Source organism: Pelobates fuscus, chromosome 2, assembly GCF_036172605.1.
Source record: "Pelobates fuscus isolate aPelFus1 chromosome 2, aPelFus1.pri, whole genome shotgun sequence".
NCBI lineage: Eukaryota > Metazoa > Chordata > Amphibia > Anura > Pelobatidae > Pelobates > Pelobates fuscus.
The window spans coordinates 61816846-61836643 of NC_086318.1; the positions used below are offsets into that span (position 1 = coordinate 61816846).

Below are 19798 nucleotides of genomic sequence, written 5' to 3' on the forward strand. Positions count from 1 at the left end.
GCCAATGTCTGAATTCCTTATGTCTAGACAGTAACCCATTCAATATCACGTTGTTTGCAAAAAAGAAAAAAAAAGTGAATTTCCTCTAGTATTCATTTTCTTCTGGTCTTTTGGAATGTAATTACCGATTATGCCACAGTACCATAAGCTCACTCCATCTCAGCATAGTTTGGCTGCTTTGACCAGTGAATATTTCAGCCCTTATTTTGTTTGCTGTTTTTTTGTGCCACACATTCAAAACAAAACACAGGGAGCTCAGTGGATAAGGAAGAGACATCCACAGTATGTCAGAGTCGCAGGTATGATTCCCAGCATAGGTCAACTCAACTTTTCATCCTTCTGATGTGCAATAAGAACCAGATACACTCTGGGCCCCAGTATAATTTGAAAGCATTTTGGCCTCATTACGATGCTGCATTTATTGCATGCTCAAAAAAAAAAGGTTCTGCAGAATGCTGCACCATAAGCCTATCTCCTTACCCATGCCCCTCAGGCCGGAAGGATTTTATTATCAAATGTAGGCACACTCTTGAAAACAACAGCACTGAGTGAGCTGCTACTACTTTAGCTTTTTTAAAAGACCATAAAGTTTTAGCTATATGTTGTGCTAGCAAATGTATAGAAGAGGTTTTTCTCCCATCTGACTCAATTCCTTGGTAGACATTCAATGTTGAGAAACTAAAAAACAGTGAGCAGAAGAAGCTCCCACAGGAGGACCCTCTGCTCTCCACCCATAGCAACCACTACAGATGTTCTGTGGTTGCTATGAAAGTTCCCTAGCTGCTGCTGGCTAGGTAGTATAGGAATGGCATGACTAAATATCATCCCGTTCAGACGCCGGCATGCTGGAAACCAAGCCAGCGTGTCAGCATCATGGGGAGGCTTGCCCTGCTTGTGGAATTGTCCACAAGAAGGGCAAAATAAACAAAGAACACAGCAGCTCTGGCAGGCCTGAGGTGGGTGTTACAGAAGTTTAACATTCCCCTTCTTTAATGAGATCGCAGCAGGGAGCGAAGAGAAGGTAAGAAGTTAGTTTCACTTTAATTCATAAACTGGCTGCAGAGAGTCAGAGAAACTACAGACAGGATTCGTTTGACTAAGAAATCTTTGTGTGGCGAGTGTCTTGCAATGGTTTGCCCTCATACCTAGGTCCCCACTGGGCATCAAGGGTCCTTTGTGGCTGATGATGATGGTAACCTTGTTTGGGCAGGGCCCTATTTATTCTCATGTGTCAAAACTGTTTTGTTCAAATTATTTGTCATAGTTTATCTATTGTACAGCAATGCGATGTGTGTTGGCGCTATATAAGTCATTGTTATTGTGACATGCATCCACCTTCAATGCAATCTGTGCAGAGAAAAATGCAGAGAATTACATACGGCAGCCCGATATACTCATTATTTCAGGCCGGCTAATGACGCTCCAATGGCTTTGCTGGAGGTGAAATTACACCTCTGGCAGTAAATTCTGTACATACAGACTCCAGACACCATGACTACTTTGAACTGAAGTGGTCATGGTGCATGGATTAACTCTTTAAAAGTTTTATTGGTGCTAGGACTGTCCCTTTAAGCTGGGTAGTAGTAACATGTAGAGTGACACTAGAATATACATAAAAACTAGAAAAACTTAAATATGTCTTTCCGCATTAATACCTTTGATAACATTGTTTAACAGTCATTGGAATCATTTCACTTCATCTAAAATAATTTGTTTTTGGTAGAAAGACCTTACATGTACCCTGGCTGTATGTATGTTTATACAATGGGTTGGCATGTAAGAGGTTAACAGGAATGACAGGTCTGTGACTGGTACAAAATTCTTTATATTGTGTTAATTGCCCACAAAGGCCTGATTAACAGGGAACAGAGAATCCACAGCCCAATACGAACATGCATCATGTATAAACTCATTGCAGCAAAGCACACTCTTCACACCATCGCTCCCACTATTCAAGCTAGAAATCAATAGAGAGAATCTTGATAAGATGTTCCAATTGATTGTCTGTTTGGCTTATTGCAGATCTAATTCCCTCTCTGCACCCTGATCCTATAGCATGCATTGTATGGTGTTAACATTAAACATGCTTTGCTTCCCAATAGCCTTCAAATATGCAAGATCACTCCCAAATGACTCTCTTCATCCAATTGCCTGTAACCTCTTGGCATCCAGGTTCCTGACATGGCTCTTTAGTGGCAAGCAAACTTTATCTATTCCATCCTACATGAACCTCTCCAGTCTGGTTTCTGCTCTAAGGATTCTCTTGTATTAAATGTATTAAGCAAAGGAACCAGTGATTAATTGAAATTAAATCAGGTAAAGACAACATCAGACCTGTTTATTTAAAAGTATACACTAAAGCTTGTGATAGTGTGCATGCAATTTTGTTGTATATACACATTACGTTTTAATACTGATGTCCATACATAGGGCTCAATATTTCCTCTAGCCATTGGAAAGTTAAAAATTTAGCCCTGGTATTTATGCCATGGATTCTCCAGACTTACATGATGAGTAACTTTTAAGGCCTGGCTAGTAGTGTGGGAATTTAAATGCTATGCCATAGAGCTACCCAAGAGTGATGGAAGTTTGAGCTCAGGGACAATAAAAGTGTATTCATTGTCGAGTAACTCTTTATTTGGAACTTTGACTTCATATCCTGGCATACTCTTCTTAATATAGTTTTTGCAGCTTCATCTTTTTCCAACACAAGGTGGAACCAAAGTGCTCGATCATTGCTCAACCCACCTCACAAAAATACCCAGGCCTACAGTCAGTGCTTAAAGCTGCCATCAAATCTTTTTTAGCTCCTGATTTTTATTTTTCTTTTTCATATCCCGTCATTTGTGCTTATCTAAATTGGGATAGTTTAATTAAAATTATAAGTATTCATATTTTCGCTTTGCAATCCTATCATATTATGCAGGTCTTCTCCAGTACAGCACCATTCATATTATATGTTCCATAAGTATTTTACGATTCATTTATCACAGATTTAGAATGCCAAATGCATTATTTACATGTTCAATGGACATATTTGTATCTTGTGTATCATATCGTATCACAGTTAAATTTGGTCTTTCCCACTAAAATACTGGTCCCGACTTTGTTCATTGGTATTTCATAATGGCATTAAGTGAACCAGTAATGACAACCCATTGATGTGGTGACCCTCTGCTTGGGGTAGACAAGAAGGCGCCTGCCCTGGTCCCCACTGGTTTCACAGACGCAGTCTAGCTGGACCACACTAGCATTCTAACTGTGCCGTCCATATCTTTTCCGAGTGGTGCAAGCAAAGCTCAAGTAAAGGATCGTCTGCACAGATTGATCACTGGTGCATCAGGGAAGCATGGTGGCCATTAGAAACACTCGGGTGCCACCCTAACCAAGTGCAATTATGTATAAATGTGAAAGAAAACAGACATGTAGTAATGGTTATTGACACTGTGTAGATTGAACGAAACATAGCATAGCTAATTTTTATTTAAACCTACAAATACCATTTACATTCCAAGCCGAAATATATACAGATTTTTTTTCAGTCTCTCTCACTGGAAGGGAAATTAGCAGTGAAAGAATTATACCAGCTTCAGACACTGAGTGTTAAAACTGTCACCTTCTTTGACAGCTACTGCCTCTAGCAGAGCTTGTTTCTTCTGCATACTCCGGGATGACTCCAGCTCATACATAGTTGTCAAATTGAAAAGAACGCTCTCGTGGAGATAGTGTTTGGGATCCTGCTGAACCAATCCTTCCAAATGCCTGAGGGAATCCTTTAATTTGCCCAAATAGAGTAGGCAAACCGCAGCATTGTTATTCGCCTACAAAATAACAGTTTCAGTGTCAGCTGGCACAATAAACAAATACACGCACACACAAAAAATCAATATCCTTTCATTAACGTGGTTAATGTAGCAAATCACTATGAAAAATACAACAGACTGGCTCTCGTATAATTTCCATTTTCTGGAGAACATTTTTGTGGCTCCCATTGGCTAGAAACAAATCTTCATAGAAGATACAGCAGGATAAGCGTTACAAGGTGATAATATATTAAAAGATCAGAAAAAAAAAAGTACATGGAAACTTTTGTTATAGCGTCATTTATGTCACCTTTTAATAAGATTCCCAGAGCTATAGGCTTTTTGTAGAAAAACACATTTATAAAACAATAAACCTTGTGAAGTAGAAACACATAGTTATAGTTTGGAGAATAACTGCATGTTGTGATATTCACTGAAATTCAGTTAGAACACTCTGCCCAACTTTAAGAGAAACCTTGACTGGGTCTTTCACTACACTACGTTCAACCCTTAAAGGAACACTCCAAGCACCAAAACAACATGTGATCCTTGCACAGGTTATGGTGCAAAAAGGTTTTCTGTCCATGGATTTCTGCACAGTTGCTTAGAACTGCCGCTTCTTCTGTATCTAACAGAGTAGGAAACTTGATTTCCTCCTTTGTCTGTTTCAAATAATTTCTCATTGTGCACAGATCATGCATAGTCTATGTGCTGCATGGGATTTCTGCTCAACGTGTAAGGCTGGGCAAGGGTTTATGGGACACGTTCAGGCTCACTTATATAGGATGAAAGTATCTGAATTGGCTGAGCCACCTTCTGGTCCAGAAAGTCAGCAAATGCAATTAACTGTAAAGGCATGAATAATTCGAATTTTGTTTAATCGTTGAATGAATTTAGAAATGGGGTAAATGAAACCTCGCTCATTAGTTAGGTGTGTGCATTCATGTTTGCAGACATATTTGCAAGAGAACTTCTGTAATTTCCCTGCAGCCATACTTCTGCACCAATACACAGTTCACCTCCCCCTCCCTCCCTCCAAAAAAAAAAAAAAAAAAACAACTTGAGAAAGCTACTTACTGTAGCAAAGGCACTAATCCCTTGACAGTGGAAAACAAATGAGATTCACAATCTTTGAAGGGGTTCATGGGACACTTATCTGGTGGAATTCATGGTGGCTTCTATTGAAGGAATCCCCTTCCTTTGCCATCCTTTTTTCCATCTTCCTCATAAATCACACCTTAGCTGGGGATGCTGTAGTCCTCCCCCTGGGATCAGTGCCTTACTGTAGGTACCCTTTCTACACCCCTCCTCTTCCCCTTCCATTCTAAAAAGATATTTCTTTAGGTTGCATAATTGCCTTGTTCTCATGATATATGTTGTCTGGACATGACTGTAATGATAACATACTCTACAGGTATTTGTAACTCTCCGATCATAGACACTCCTTTGTTTCCAATTGTCTGTAAATGATGTTAATACTAACTCTTGCTGCTATTGAACTATACCATAGTGAATGTCTATCCCATTGTTGGTCTATCTTACTACGTTCTCATGATGACATTGCCTTATATACTTGTATTTTCAAAACCAAGATTTTACAAGAGATAAAGAGTGTAGGATTGTTTGGCAGGCCTAGGGCAGCAAAATCATATATACATCACTGTCCGTTTTAAGATGATTTTTTTCTCATTCAGAGATATATAGGCATTCCATTTCCTAAGAGCCTTACCACAGCATTTGCAGGTTCTAATGTTAGAACTTCTGTGAAGAACTTGTGTGCTCCTGAAAAATTATTTTGACCAAGGTGAAGAAAGGCCCTAGGGAAGTGAAAAAGTTACATATCTTAGCACAAAATAAATAATAATGAACGCAGATGTTTAATTATCGTAACATGAGTTTAGTTGTCAAAAATAGAAATGTCAGTTTGCATAAAAAATACAAATTACGTCCTGTTTTTTTTTTTTACCTTACACAGTGTCAGTCTTCTAAATAAATACATGGCACAATATTTTCCAACAAGTAGCCAATACACCAAGAATTCGTAATGTATAAGGCTTTTCAATACGGACTTTAGTCACCCCCCCCCCTCCTCCCCAGGCATGCAATCACGTCCTCCACCCCAACGCTGACACACACATACACACACACACACAGACATGCTGACACACACCCCGATATACTGACACACACACACACCGATATACTGACACACACCCAGATATACTGACACACACCCCGATATACTGACACACGCACCCCCCCCGATATACTGACACACACACACCCACACCGATTTACTGACAGACATAGACATACAAATACACAAAATTTACACTTTAAAACCCACCCTCCAGTTTCCTACCTTTCCTGCTGGTGGCTGAAGGTTTTGGGAGTTGGGAGTCTGGCTCTCTTGGCCAGCCCCCCTCCACTCTGCCTACTCTTCTTTCCCACGCGCTCCTCTCTTTGTGGGAGGAAGTGATGCACGGCCGTCCCTTCCTCCCAGCCTGCTGCCGAAAATCAAGGGGTCCACTCGCGCTGTTAAAGTGCTTCATCGCGCGACCAGACCCCTGCTGACAGAAGCCCACCGGGTGTCCCCTTGTGCATGGGCCAGCCGGTGGGCCTCCTTAGTGTGCGGATTACCGGCCGGGGGTGAGAAATAGTTGAGGCCAGCGGAGCTCACGGTGCAGCTGCCCCATTTGCCCCGCGTTAAAGACGGCTCTGCGTATATGAGCTATTATATTGTATATGTTCATGAGTAGTTTATGGTATTGTGTATGATACATATGAATGTAAGTTGTGTATGGGGGCTGCTTGTGGAATTGTGTGTGTTGATGGATATGTCACATTGTGTGTTTGGTAGTGTGTGGGGGCTGTTTGGGGTATTGCATGTGAGAGGCTGCATGTGGGGTTGTGTGCATGTATGTGTATTGTTAGTGGTGTTGCGTTTGTTCGGATTGTGTGTATGTTTGTGTGTGGGCTGTCCGTATTATTTGTATGGTGGGAAGGGTTATTCTGCATTTCTGTGTATATCTAGCAGTGTGGGTGACTTCCCTGGGTTCCAGTGGGGACCAGGCCGGCCAGGTACATGTCAAAGACAGGAGCTGCAACTGCGTGCTGCTCTACTACTGTGTGGATTCCCATTCATAAGTGCTGGGAGGAAGTGATCTGAGATCACTTCCTCTACGTGCTGCAATGCATAAATTGAGGATTGTCCTTCACCACCTTTTCGGATTAGCAGATATCTGAAGTTTTACTGGGACTCCTGATAGGCCAGAGCCTGTTTGGCTCTAGCAGCCTTGAGTGCCGTGCATGGCACTAGTGCCGTAGGTTGCCTACCCCTGCACTAGAGGCTGGATTAACCCTGCAATGTAAACATAGCAGTTTCTCTGAAACGGCTATATTTACATCTGAAGGGTTTTAAACCTGGGGGACCTGGCAACCAGACCACTTCATTGAGCTGAAGTGGTCTGTGTGACTATAGTGTCCCTTTAATTATCAGTATGCTGACTGCTATAAACCATAGATTCCAGCTTACTATTACTATGGCAGCAAATGGGTGGCGAGTGAATGGTTTATATTACTACATGTGCTTCCAGAGTACCCCTGAAATCAAAATGATTGTTTTCCTACTGCAGGCAGAAATTGGAATTTACCATTCCTATAGAAGCTTCATAAACATCCTGCAATGACTTCATTTGGTCACTCACACACAATGATTCATCCACCATTGAAAATCAAGTTAATTGTGAGAATGTACAGACTTTCAGCTGTTTGCAATGAACAAATCAAACAAAAGCAATTGAAATAACTCAACACAACAAATGCTTCAAGTGGTTTCTCCAAATTCAACTGAAAATGCAACTTGCAACAGTCTCAAAATTATTCAACCCCTTCATGGCAAGCATCTTTAGTACTTTTGCTGTTATGACCTGCTGCAAATGACATGCATAACCAGACACTTCTGGCAGCTGGGGAATCTTAGCCCATTGCTCATGAGCAATGGTCTCCAGATCAGTAATATTCCTTGGTTTGCGTGCAGTAGAGATTTTCTATGGGATTCAAGTCAGGTGACTGTGATGACCACTGTAGAATTTTCCAGGACTTTTGCTGCAACCAAGCCTTGGTGGAATTTGAGGTATGTTTGAGGTATGTTTGGAATCATTGTCTTGTTGAACATGCATTTATTCTCAGAACTATAAATTCCTCACAAATGTGTTTTTCTACAAATAGCCTATTGCTTTGGAAAGGTTATTATAAGGTGACATAAATTACACTATGCCTTATTTATATGATATGATTTTGAGCATTTTGGAGCAGACTTTTCATGTGCTTTTAGGCCAATAGTGGTGTACATCTTGGAGTTCTGGCATGGAAAAACGCTCTTTTAAATACTGACTTTTGTCTCCAAACTAGAAATACCACACGTCTTACAGTGCTCACTGAAACCTCAGTGCCTGTTGCCACCAAGTCTTGCTGCAGGTCTTTTACAGTCACTCGAGGGTTTTTCACAACCTGCCTTCTCAGAAATCTGGTTGCAGCCATTGACAGTTTCCATATTTCTGCCCGTCAACGTTCCTACAACTTTGAACTTGCCAACTATGCTACCAACGGTGTCTCTCTAGGAACATTCAGTGCCTTCACTATTTTTTTGCATCCTGTTCTTTTCGATTAACTTTGTGGCCCATTCTTTTGACATAGACATATTATTAACATGCAGCCAAACAAGACACTCAACAAACCCATAGCCAGTTCAAGTATTTCAAGTTTTTCAGCTCAAGCACTTGATTAGTTACATCATGTGTGCTTGAGACAACACCTGTTTTGCATATTTGTGCTGTTGTGGAGGATTCTATTCAGGGGGTTGAATAATTTTGAGACTGAAGAAGTGATTATAATTTGCATTTTCAGTTGAATTTGGGGAAACCACCTCAATCATTTGTTGTTTTGAGCAATTGTTTTTGTTAAGTATGTTCATTACAAATCGTTGACATTCTGTAGATTATTACAATAAACCTGATATTCAAAGAGGGTTGAATAATTTTTATTACAACAGTATGTACACATGCACGCGCACTATACTATATACCTATGCATGTTTTAGTACACTGCCGTATATTGCTTATTATTACGCTTTACTACCGCTTACTATGAGGGCTCTAAGTCAAAATAATCCACTTAAATTTTAAACTTTGGATTTATGGAAGGATTTCATAATGACAAATGTACCCTTTTCAATACAATGTCATCATTTTCTGTTCTAAGCTACTCCTTTGTATTGCAAGTCTTAATACAAAAATTAGGGCACTGGGTAGTGGTTGTTTTGGGAATTTGGCCATAACCCTATTGGTTGGTCATATCTCTGGTTACCTCATCTGACCCTAGGTCAATTATCAACTAGCTTATTATCCACGGCTTTAATCTGCTGTCCAGCAGATGGAGCACTTGGTTCATTTAAACTTAAAACATTGCTAAATCAATGAAAATAATTTTAGTTCCACAGTCAACATACCTATTCATCAAAACCAACATTTTGTTTTGCGTTTCATCCTGTGTATCCAAGCTCTGTACAACTTTTTCTGCATTTTCAAAATATTCTTCTGCTGTCTTTATGTCTCCAATCTGTGAGGAATGAAGGAACAATCGGTTAAGGACCTTAACAGTGTTGTGTTATCAAAGGTAGTATTGGTCATACTATGATTGCACTTGAGAAAAAAATACTAAAGAAAAAAAAGAAAACAAAATCTACCACCAAGTGTCTCTTAATTGAGAAAGAATTTACAATTAATACCAAGGTTAAAACGTATCTCTTAATTGAGAAAGCAATTACAATAAGTGCCCAAGTAAAACGTAACTTTTAATGTGTTAAATTTAAAAGAGAAATTGATCAATAGAATAAAGCAAGGTGTTCAATCCTTTTGTATCTAAAAATAGATACTGTTGTAGCGAGGTTACAGTGAATCTATGAAAATTATCAATAAGCAAATAAGTATGCTATTATTTAGACACTGTAACACATAAGATAGAGTCAAGGCTGAGAAAGAGGGAGAAGGGAGGTGCAAATTGGCTAGCTCTTATTTCGGTAATGATCTAATGTGCCTTTGTGGGCATCCCTTAACCCCTTAAGGACCAAACTTCTGGAATAAAAGGGAATCATGACGTGTCAGACATGTCATGTGTCCTTAAGGGGTTAAACAAAGCCTGCTCTGATACTAAAGCCATCCGCCACTATTTCAAGTGAGGAAATCAAGGTAACGAAATGCTAACAAGGACTGAACGTCTACACACAGGATGCCGATACACGGAATGAAAGTTCCATTGTTGCGAGATTGCGGCGGTGAATATTAACACCTAGAATATGCCGAGAAGGTGTAAAGGCATCCTGTGTGCGGAGTTTACCAAGGCATAAAGGAAATTTGCTTAAAGAGCATATCCATAGTTTAAAAAAAAGTTGAGAAGTTATATGAGATAATCAAACCTTACCTGTAATTATTGCGAATATTAAAATATTTACTTTGTAAATGTTTTAGGAATATAATTATGACTTATTAAAGAGACACCAGAACAAATACTGCTTATTGCATTCGTTCTGGTGAGCATTATCATCCCCTTCAGGTAAAAAGGCAGTGTTTACATTACAGTCTAGGGCAGGCTTCCCCAAACTCCGGCCCTCCAGATGTTGCTGAACTAAAACTCACATGATTCTCAGTTATTTCTTTCATAGAATCATGGGAGTTGTAGTTCAGCAACATCTGGAGGGCTGGAGTTTGGGGAAGTCTGACCTAGGCCACTCCTCATATGGCTACTGGTGGCCACTCCTCAGATGGCTACTAAAAGGTGCTTCCTGGGATAGTGCTGCAAAGTGTGTGTGTGGAGTAAGGGGCTCGGTCGCAGTTGCGACCGTGGTAGGTACGCCAGTGGTCTCCACCCACTGCATGGAGACACTGAACTTTCCCCATATAGATGTATTGATTTAATGCATCCCTATGAGGATATACTGTCGAGTCAGGGCTGAGTTTGGCTTGTGCTGGCTCTGCCCAATAGGAAAGCATTGTGATTGACTGATTTTACCATTCTGATGATGTCAGCCAAGGAGCCAGATCAGGGGCAGAGCCAGCACCAGCAAATTGGAATCAAGGCTTTTTTTTTTAAACTATATTTAGACAGGCAAGGGGCTAGACCAGTGGTTCACAAACTTTTTAGGTTCAAGGCACCCTTAATATTTTAAATATTTTTCCAAGGCGCCCCAAGTCAAAACAATTTTCTAGGTTGTACATATGTACAGCGCTGCGGCATATACTAGGCCCCTGTTCGGCAAAAATGCTTGCCGTTCAGGCACAGATGCAGAACCTAACCTTGGGAGTGGCACTGGTGTATTATTTAAAGAAACAATCCATGCACAATAACCATTACATCACTATGTAGTGGTTATGGTGCCAGCCGTGCCCTCCCAGGGAAAGTTGTCAAACTTTTTAAGAACAGTTTGACAACTTACCTGGGATCTGCCGGGATAAGGGCTGTAGTGTGTGTGTGTGTGTGTGAGGGGTGCAGTGTGAGTGTGTGGGGTGCAGTGTATGTGGGGCAGTTTGTGCGTGACAGGTACAGTGTGTGTGGGGTGGGCAGGTTATGTTAGGGGTACAGTTTGTGTGTATCAATGGGTAGTGTGTGTGTATGGGGTGATAAGTGTGTGTAAAGGGGGAGGCATGGTGTGTATGAGGGAGTAATTCTGTGTATGGGGGGCGTTATTGTATGGTATGGTGTCTGTGGGGGTAGGAGGGCAAATTCATAAATATATAAATATATATATATATATATATATATATATATTTTTAACTAAAAATAATTTTCTCATTTCTCCCCTCCCTGCTTACCTTTGCCTGGGAGAGGGGACAGTACAAGGCAATCCCTGGTGGTCCGGTGGAGAAGCCCTGGTGGTCCAAGAGGTGAAAGTGAACTATAGCAGGAGTGTTGCTATGGTAACTGCGGCAAAGCTAGGAGTTCGCAAGAGGAGAACCCGGCGGAGCTGCAGGTTAGAGCTCCCCGCATCCTCTCTAACTCTCTTGCTGACTGCCAGCATTACAAGGCTAGCAGGCCGGTGAGGGAGATCTCTAAACTCCCCTCCGGTCCTGCAGGGGAAAGTGAGGCACGGACGGTTCCCGGTTCTATGATCATATGATTATAGCACCATGGAAATATTTTGCAGCGCTGGGAACTGCTGGGCTATATTGTGTTTTTAACACTATATGATCAGGAATACATGTTTGTGTTCCTGACCTTATAGTGTTCCTTTAAGATCATTTTTATATATGTTAAGCAACACACTAATTTAGGTAAGATCCACTGAGATCTGAATGGAATGTTTGTTTAGGATTATAATATACTAAAAACAAAAATTAGCTTCAATGTGTACATATTTTATAACACCAAATGAAAAATTTTAGGTTCCTTAAATGGTGACCCCTGTTCTCTATAAATACCCTTTGTGAAAATGTTAACTTCTGAAGCTATCTTATCAGCAGTATGCAAGGATCGTATCCACAAATTTCATGAAGCATTCACATTTTATTATCTCTCCAGGTCCCACTTGAGCCATAATTCTATGATTACAGAAGATGAGTTTGAAACTTGAACTTGCATACAGATTATCCGCTGGCAAATTTCCTCTATTCCTATAGCAAAATAATTGCAAGCATCCTGGGCCTATGATATAAATCATATCAAAAGGCAGACTGCAACACGGTGAACAGTCAACTGTAAGGAAAGTGTTAAATTGTTTTCACAGGGCACTAAATAAAATTGGCACCAATAAAATTATATTGCTATATTTTAAAGAAGAGCCATATTTTTTTGTTGTGATCAGGCAGTTCCTCTCTCTGACTTAAGTCAAATAAAGGCTACTGAAGCCGTTAATGGGGTGAGGTCAGGTACTAAGAACATGATCACCTCTGCTGTTGTAATACTCTATGTTCCTGGCATAATTTTTCCCTTTATTTCTCGTTCTCTGACATGTTGCATGTAAAGAATAACGAAACATTTGCAATGAACATCTGGCTGTGGAAGTACAGCCTTGAATTTGATGTACGTAAATAGAAAAAACAAAGAGCTAACTTCTAGAATGTGCAACCACCTCTATAGTTATGGGTTCTCTTTACAGAGGACACGTTAGATATATTAAGTAAGACTAAACATTTAACATGCCATTGTGATTAAACTTACTAAAAATAGAAAAGTATGAAATATGTACTAACCTGAAGCGTGTTCTCATTAAAAATTTATAAATACCGGTCAGTAAGCAGAACCTATAGATGGCATTTTACGTTAAGTAAAGCTATATCTATCAACTAGCATTTAGTTTCAGTTATTTCGAGAGGAAAGTGGCAGAGGTGGTTTGAACAGAACGCCAGAGATTAATGATGTAATAAGCAGCGTGCTAGGGGATCATTAGACTTATTAAATGAACGTGTCATTCTTTGGAAGACACTACACTAGAAATCCATTCTATATGCTATTGACAGATGTCCATCAAAGTCATCCTCTTGTTTGACGAGCTTACACTGACATGTAGCAGACATTTAAAGTGGCTCTGTCACTTCTCAGTATTTTGAAAAAGATATAATCTTTATTATCCAAAGATATCAACAGACAAAGTAGGGACTACTATGACTTACGAAAAAGCTTGAGGATGACAAAAGGTGAAGCTCCACCATTAGCTTTTGTCCAATCCCATCAGCCGTCACAAGTTATCCATGTGGGATTCAGGGATTGCTCCTTTTGAGACAGGATCTATAAAGGCTCTAATGGGATCCTTTATAGACCTCAGTGTTGTACTGAAGTGACGTGACTCCTGGCAGATGAAATGCCAGGAACCGAAGGTCTCCAGCAAGAATATGGTGGCAGCTGTGAGGTAAAACTTCACAAAGCAAACCTACCTTCCAGTGCACCCTACAGTCACTGGACCCTACAGTCCGAGATGAAACTTTTGAAGGTCATCACCACCCTGGCCAGTAACCATCTCCTCATCGAGATGCATTGAATCAATGCATCTCTATGAGGAAAGTCCAGTGTCTCCATGTAGAGGGTGGAGACACTGAATGTCAGTGCCCCAGGAAGCACCTCTAGTAGCCATCTAAAGAGTGGCCCCTGGAGGTATCCCTAGGCTGTAATGTAAACACTGCATTTTCTCTAAAAAGAGTGTTTACTGCAAAAAGCCTAGAGGGACTGACTATACTCATAAGAACAATTAGAATAAGTTGTAGTTGTTCTGGTGTCTAAAGTGTCCCTTTTAATAAAAAAAACCAAACCAAACCAGCCATCCAATTCTGTTTTACTATTTTACTGCACTCAGACAAGGAAAGCCAAAGGTCAGTTCTAAATGAGAAGACCCCAAAAAACTCAAAACTAAATGCCGTTAGCCTCATAGAGAATACATAAAGTCACCTATCAACTCTTGTACTTTTGATGGTATCAGTAACAGGATAGCATACAAAGTTTGCCTTTATTCAGTCACACATTTCAAGTATAGCATAATGGCAAGAAAATCAGAAATCGGCAAACTATCAAAGCACACGGTGTAAAACTAAAAATAATCAGCTGTAAACTGTGTGATATTTGGAGTAAAAACCAAGAGATGCCAGATATTGGTAATGTCTATTGTTCTTCTAGGAGGGTAGTTAATATCCCTTGAAATATATGTTAATAAAGATTGCAGTGAGTTTCCTCAGCAACTTTCAAAGCACTTTATTTATGAACTGTAAATTCCACCACCTTTGGACATTCACAGATAGTTTGTAACCCAACAGTAGGTGTCTAGGATTTGTATATGATAAAGATAACTTTGAAGGAGCACTCTATGCACCTTAACAACTAAAGTACATAATATGTATCAGGAGGACCGAAGAAACGTGTAGCACGATTACTTAAGTTGTTTTGAGGGTGGAAAGTCCCTTTACTACTACATGTAGGAAATTTAATGATTAAACTCTCTGATAAAAGAGACCTATTTCACTTGTCAGTGACACGAGTCACGGAACTGGAAAAGCCCCTCTTAGGTCCCACCCAGGTCTCTCCCATCACATCCAGTCTGCACCAACATCTACAAATTGTGTGATAGTAATTACGTTATCTGTGCACGATCTTTGTGCAAGTAAACATTTTTTTTAATCTATATCTTTGCTTGTGATTTAGTCAACACAACGTATGGACTAAATCTAATAATGTCTGAAAAGTAATTAACAAAATTTGTAGATGGCAAGCTCAAGTATAAAAAAAAAAAATAAATCTGTATATTTTTTTTAATATATGCGGTTTTCTCACATTTGTCCAGGTAACAAATTACCCTATTCAACAACATGCGTGATTGACCATTAAGTAACACATTACCTCCCTTATTAAGATTGGGAATAATAGAAAACAGACCGTGATATTTCTATTCTGAGTCTTACACATCCTGCGATACTCTGTTTCTGAAAGAGCTAAACCACAAAATATTTCACACCTCCCCTGGGATGCTTCATTCTCATATAAAGTGCACCTGTACAGATCTTGGCACTGAAGCATCATTTTTAGGCAAGCCTCCTTATCTAGTAATCATTACCTAATAATACTAATGTCCAATTTAAAGGACCGAGACCAGAACAAATGAGGTCCCTGGTGGGATTTTCCTTCTTCAATGTTTCATTTCCTTTAATGACCACATAACTAATCGAAGAAAACTTATTGGTTCGGGCGTCTGCTGTGCAATTACCTGAAGAAAAATTCGTCCGATGCCACTCAGCAATTGCGGCTCTTGCTCTGGGTAATACTTTATAACTGTGTGATAAGCATCTACAGCCAGCACGTAGTCCTGAAAAAAGAGAAGAAGGCACAAAAGAAGAGCAAATCAGGATTTGTTGTTTTACTTGTGATTTGTAACCCAGTGCAAGCAATCTAAGTCCCCGAGGCACTGGAGGAATTAAATGGTTTCAGCAGTGAAGGGGGTTTTAAGAAGCAGAGGTGTCTCGAAAAAAAATAGCTATGTTAAATAATGCAGACTCTACTTTTACATTCAGAATACAACGTGTACTTCCATTTGTTCAGGGTTTTATGTTGAGAATGTGAAAAGAACTACAGGAGATCAAATGTGCCAAAAATATGGAGATTTTTCCTTTATTACTGGTAGGTTTAATTGGAATATGCTAACAGAGGTCAAACTACAAGAAATACGTAGTCTTTTAAAGAAGATTATTACCTTCACTGTCAACCTATTTAAAAGGGGCACTCCCATTTTAAAAAAAATATATATATATATATATACACACACACACACATACAGTGGGACCTCTATTTACAAACGCCTTGGTTAAAATAATTTACGGTTTACAAATGAAAATCCATTGAAAATAATGCCTCGGATTACAAATTTGTTTCGCAATACAAAGCAAGTTTCCCCAGGATGCATTACAGCACCGCCCTTGCATGCTGGATAGCACGTGGTGTTGAGTGTGGAGGTGTTGGAGCGGCTTTTGCATCGAGTTTTGGAGCCATTCTGGGAATTGTTTGCAGTTGTTTTGTGACTTTTATATATATATATATATATATATATATATATATATATATATATATATATATATATATATATATATATATATATATATATATATATATATAGATCATGCGTCTGAAGTCAGGTCTCACTGCCAAGTCAACTCTCTGCCATTTAGTTAGATCACTTTTGTTTTTTTATTATGCAGCCCTAATCGCACCTCTCCTGACTGACACAGCCTGCATGAAGACATTTTTAAAATTTATAACTATATATGTAAGATAGCATATATTACTTTGTGCGCAGAAAAAAAGAAAAAACTGTTATTTACTGTGTCATCTAGTAAAACGGTGTTTAAATTACTAAACATTTAAAATAGTGCAGAAAATACAATACCAAATAAAAAATGTTTTGGATAAGACTTAAAATATTTCTACTACCAGTCAGCAAATTTCATAGGACTCTACTGAACTTATGATGCAGTTCTAGAAAAGTCACACTTTTATTGTAAAGTTAACAACAAAAAAAGGAACATAATGGAGGTATGATATGCAGGACCAGTGCAAATGACACTCTGGTAAACTGTTGTATAACAGGACTGTACAAATGACAAGAGGCCATCCATTCATACTTCTGGAATAGAAGTTTTACCTGCCGTAGGGGGAAACGATTAGTCGCAGGAAAAATAAAGATATGGAATTATCTGCGTATAGAGATTGTTTTATCAAAATCAGTAAACATTCTTGATGATATGTTACTTCTTCCTTCTTCTGGGTTATATAACTTTTGATTGTAGGAGAACTTCTATTGCCACGTTAAACTCACGACTCACGAGTATAGTTTCTTCCCATGGATTTGAATTTTTTCAACTATATTACTATGTTATATGGGACTGAGCATTTTTTTTTAGGATTTGCTTCTTTAGCTTGTCACAGTTTATTATATATTGCCCTTTAAAAAAAAGGGAGGGATGCTCTAAGCACCATAACCATTGTGCGTATAATCACAATCATAATTTTCTTTTCTTTGTTTAGTCGGTCGGATCAAAAACATTTACAAGTTTAAAAAAAAAAAAAAAAAAAAAAAAAAATGGATATTCTTTGGCTCCTTAAAGGGACAAATTAGGCACCCAGACCACTTCATCTCATTGAAGTGGTTTGGGTGCCGTGTCCTGGTTCTCTTAACCCTGCAACGTAAAACACTGCAGTTTAAGAGCAACTGCAGTATTTAAGGTAAAATGCCTCCTGGAGTTTAACATCGAAAAACTGCAATGTTTAAGGTAAAATGCCTCCTGGAGTTTAACAGCGTTTTACCTACTTTCTTTTTTTTATCCTCGCGCTCTGCACTAGGACATCCAGCATCAGAGAAAACCCCACAGGAATGTATTGAGGCAATGCTTTCCTACGGGGAAGGCCTAATGCGCACGCAGCACTCCTCAACATTTTGAGCTATTTGCTGCTGGAATAATAAGGAGCAGGTGTACTTCCTCACTACAACATATTTGGATGGTATGAGTGAGCATTGCAATGCTCACACTGTTCAATAAAAAGGCTCTTGGCACTGGGTTATAGCCAATTGGAATTGTTGCAGATATTCACAGCCACCATTGAATGAATGTTTTAATGGTGATTCAGCAGAGTAGGAAGGCCTTAAAAATTCTGCTCTAGCTCAGCAGTCTTATTTTTGTACAGTGTGAGCAAGAAACTGCATGCATGCCATTCATATAAATAGACAGATAACACGGAAGTGATATTCTTCATAATTAAATCAGTGGGTCACGGGTAAAAGCTTTATTCAACACTTGAAGACAGACAAAAAGTGGAAGCACTGCACCTGTAGCCTCTGTAATGGTGCTTAGAGTGTCCTTCCTATACGTCCACATGATATCTCTCATCACCCAAGTCTTTCCTTCTCGTAGAAAAACGTACTAGTTCACAGCATCTTTCAAAAACATGATCACTAACATTTGGTTCATTCATTTGGTTCTGTTATTATACATCTCTTATGTATGGCTCTCTACTTCTCCCATAACGGTATAGCACTCTAAAAAGCGGATTCTACATTGAAACTCTTTCTATGAATTCCTGTATTTATTGCATTAGTGCTATTACTAGTAAAATGTTTTCCTTTGATAATTTATTTTCTGAGAGGCATGATTCAGGAAGACCAATCAAATAAAACTTTCAAGTCCTACACATCATATATTTTCAAACAAATAAAATTAATGTAACTAATTGAAATGTGTAAAATATACATTCCAAAATAAAAAACAAAACACACACACTTAATAATTCCAAGAGAAATCAGCACTTTTATAAAGGTGCCGAGTTGTACCCTCCTTGTGCTGACAATCAGACAGCCAGGAGAGTGTTATTTCGGATTGCTTTGCGATGTGGCAGGAAGCAATGCTTCTCATGCTATGAGAAGCACTGCCGGCACGTTGTGGAAATTGCTGGCAATGTGCTTTCTGTTTCAATGCTTCTCTAAGAGAATGAGAAGCATAGGGTTGGCTGGGTAATAATGTGGAGCTGCAGTGTGGGACCCACTCGGCCCTCTGGGTACAAGATAAAAGAATGCTTTATTTAAAGGGAAAGATAGGCCAAATGGGGTCTCAGGAGATACAGCAACACTCCAGTGTTAATAATAAAATGTGCGTCTGTGAGTGTGTGTGCAATATTTAACACCCCCTCAACAAATAAAAGTTAAAAACTAAGACGTTTTCTGGTAATATGAGCAATTTAGTCTATAAAGACCTAAACACATATACCTCTCAAATTGCATATTTATAAGTTAAATAACTGGAGTTGTATTTGTAAATGGTGTTCATGGGTAGTGCGTATAACGCATGGTAAGTGAATTTATGTAAATCCTAGACAAACAAGGGTATTTACTAAAATGAGAATTGTCGGTAATTCAAAGTGAATTTTAAATATCAGGCCAAAATAGCAGATCTACTATGGTCTTAATTTTGAAATTCACTTTGGATCCTCAACAAATCGAATATTTCTGAATATGTTAAACGTGACGTAACAAACAAAACAAAAAACAAAACAAAAAACGGAATGTTCCTGAATACTCTAACTCAACATTTAGCCAAGCAGAATTGCTCTTTTATTGTGACCCCTAACAACATTGGCGGCCAAGGCCATAAATATGTGATGTTATGTTTAAAATGCATTACATTTTACAGTTAAAGAGTGAATTGGGAAACAATCCCATGCATGCCATAAATAAAAATAAAGCATCATTGAACGGTTGCAATATAAAATGTTATCCCTAGATGGCGTCATGACACACAGATTAAGTAAAGGGAGACCTATTTTTTGGTCTTGCAAAAACCATAAAAAGCGTGATCACCACAAAGCTTTATAAGACTGGCTGTTTGTAAACATTTATGATTAAAAACATCTTGACTATCTAACTTGTCTTGATCTCTTTTGTGTTGGAAAGGTTTACCGCACAATGCTAGAAATAATTA

General features: G+C 39.0%; 1 protein-coding gene across 1 annotated transcript in view; it reads right to left on the reverse strand.

The window, feature by feature from the left end:
- Positions 1 to 3478: 3478 nt before the first annotated feature.
- TRAPPC12 (trafficking protein particle complex subunit 12) overlaps positions 3479 to 19798 on the reverse strand; it is a 92956-nt gene continuing 76636 nt past the window's right edge. The window contains exons 9-12 of the mRNA XM_063442200.1: positions 15544 to 15642; positions 9313 to 9422; positions 5533 to 5620; positions 3479 to 3821 (exon numbers count right to left, since the gene is read on the reverse strand). Of these exons, the coding sequence (XP_063298270.1) occupies positions 3579 to 3821; positions 5533 to 5620; positions 9313 to 9422; positions 15544 to 15642 (540 nt within the window). The 3' untranslated portion in view covers positions 3479 to 3578. The remainder of the gene's footprint in view (positions 3822 to 5532; positions 5621 to 9312; positions 9423 to 15543; positions 15643 to 19798) is intronic.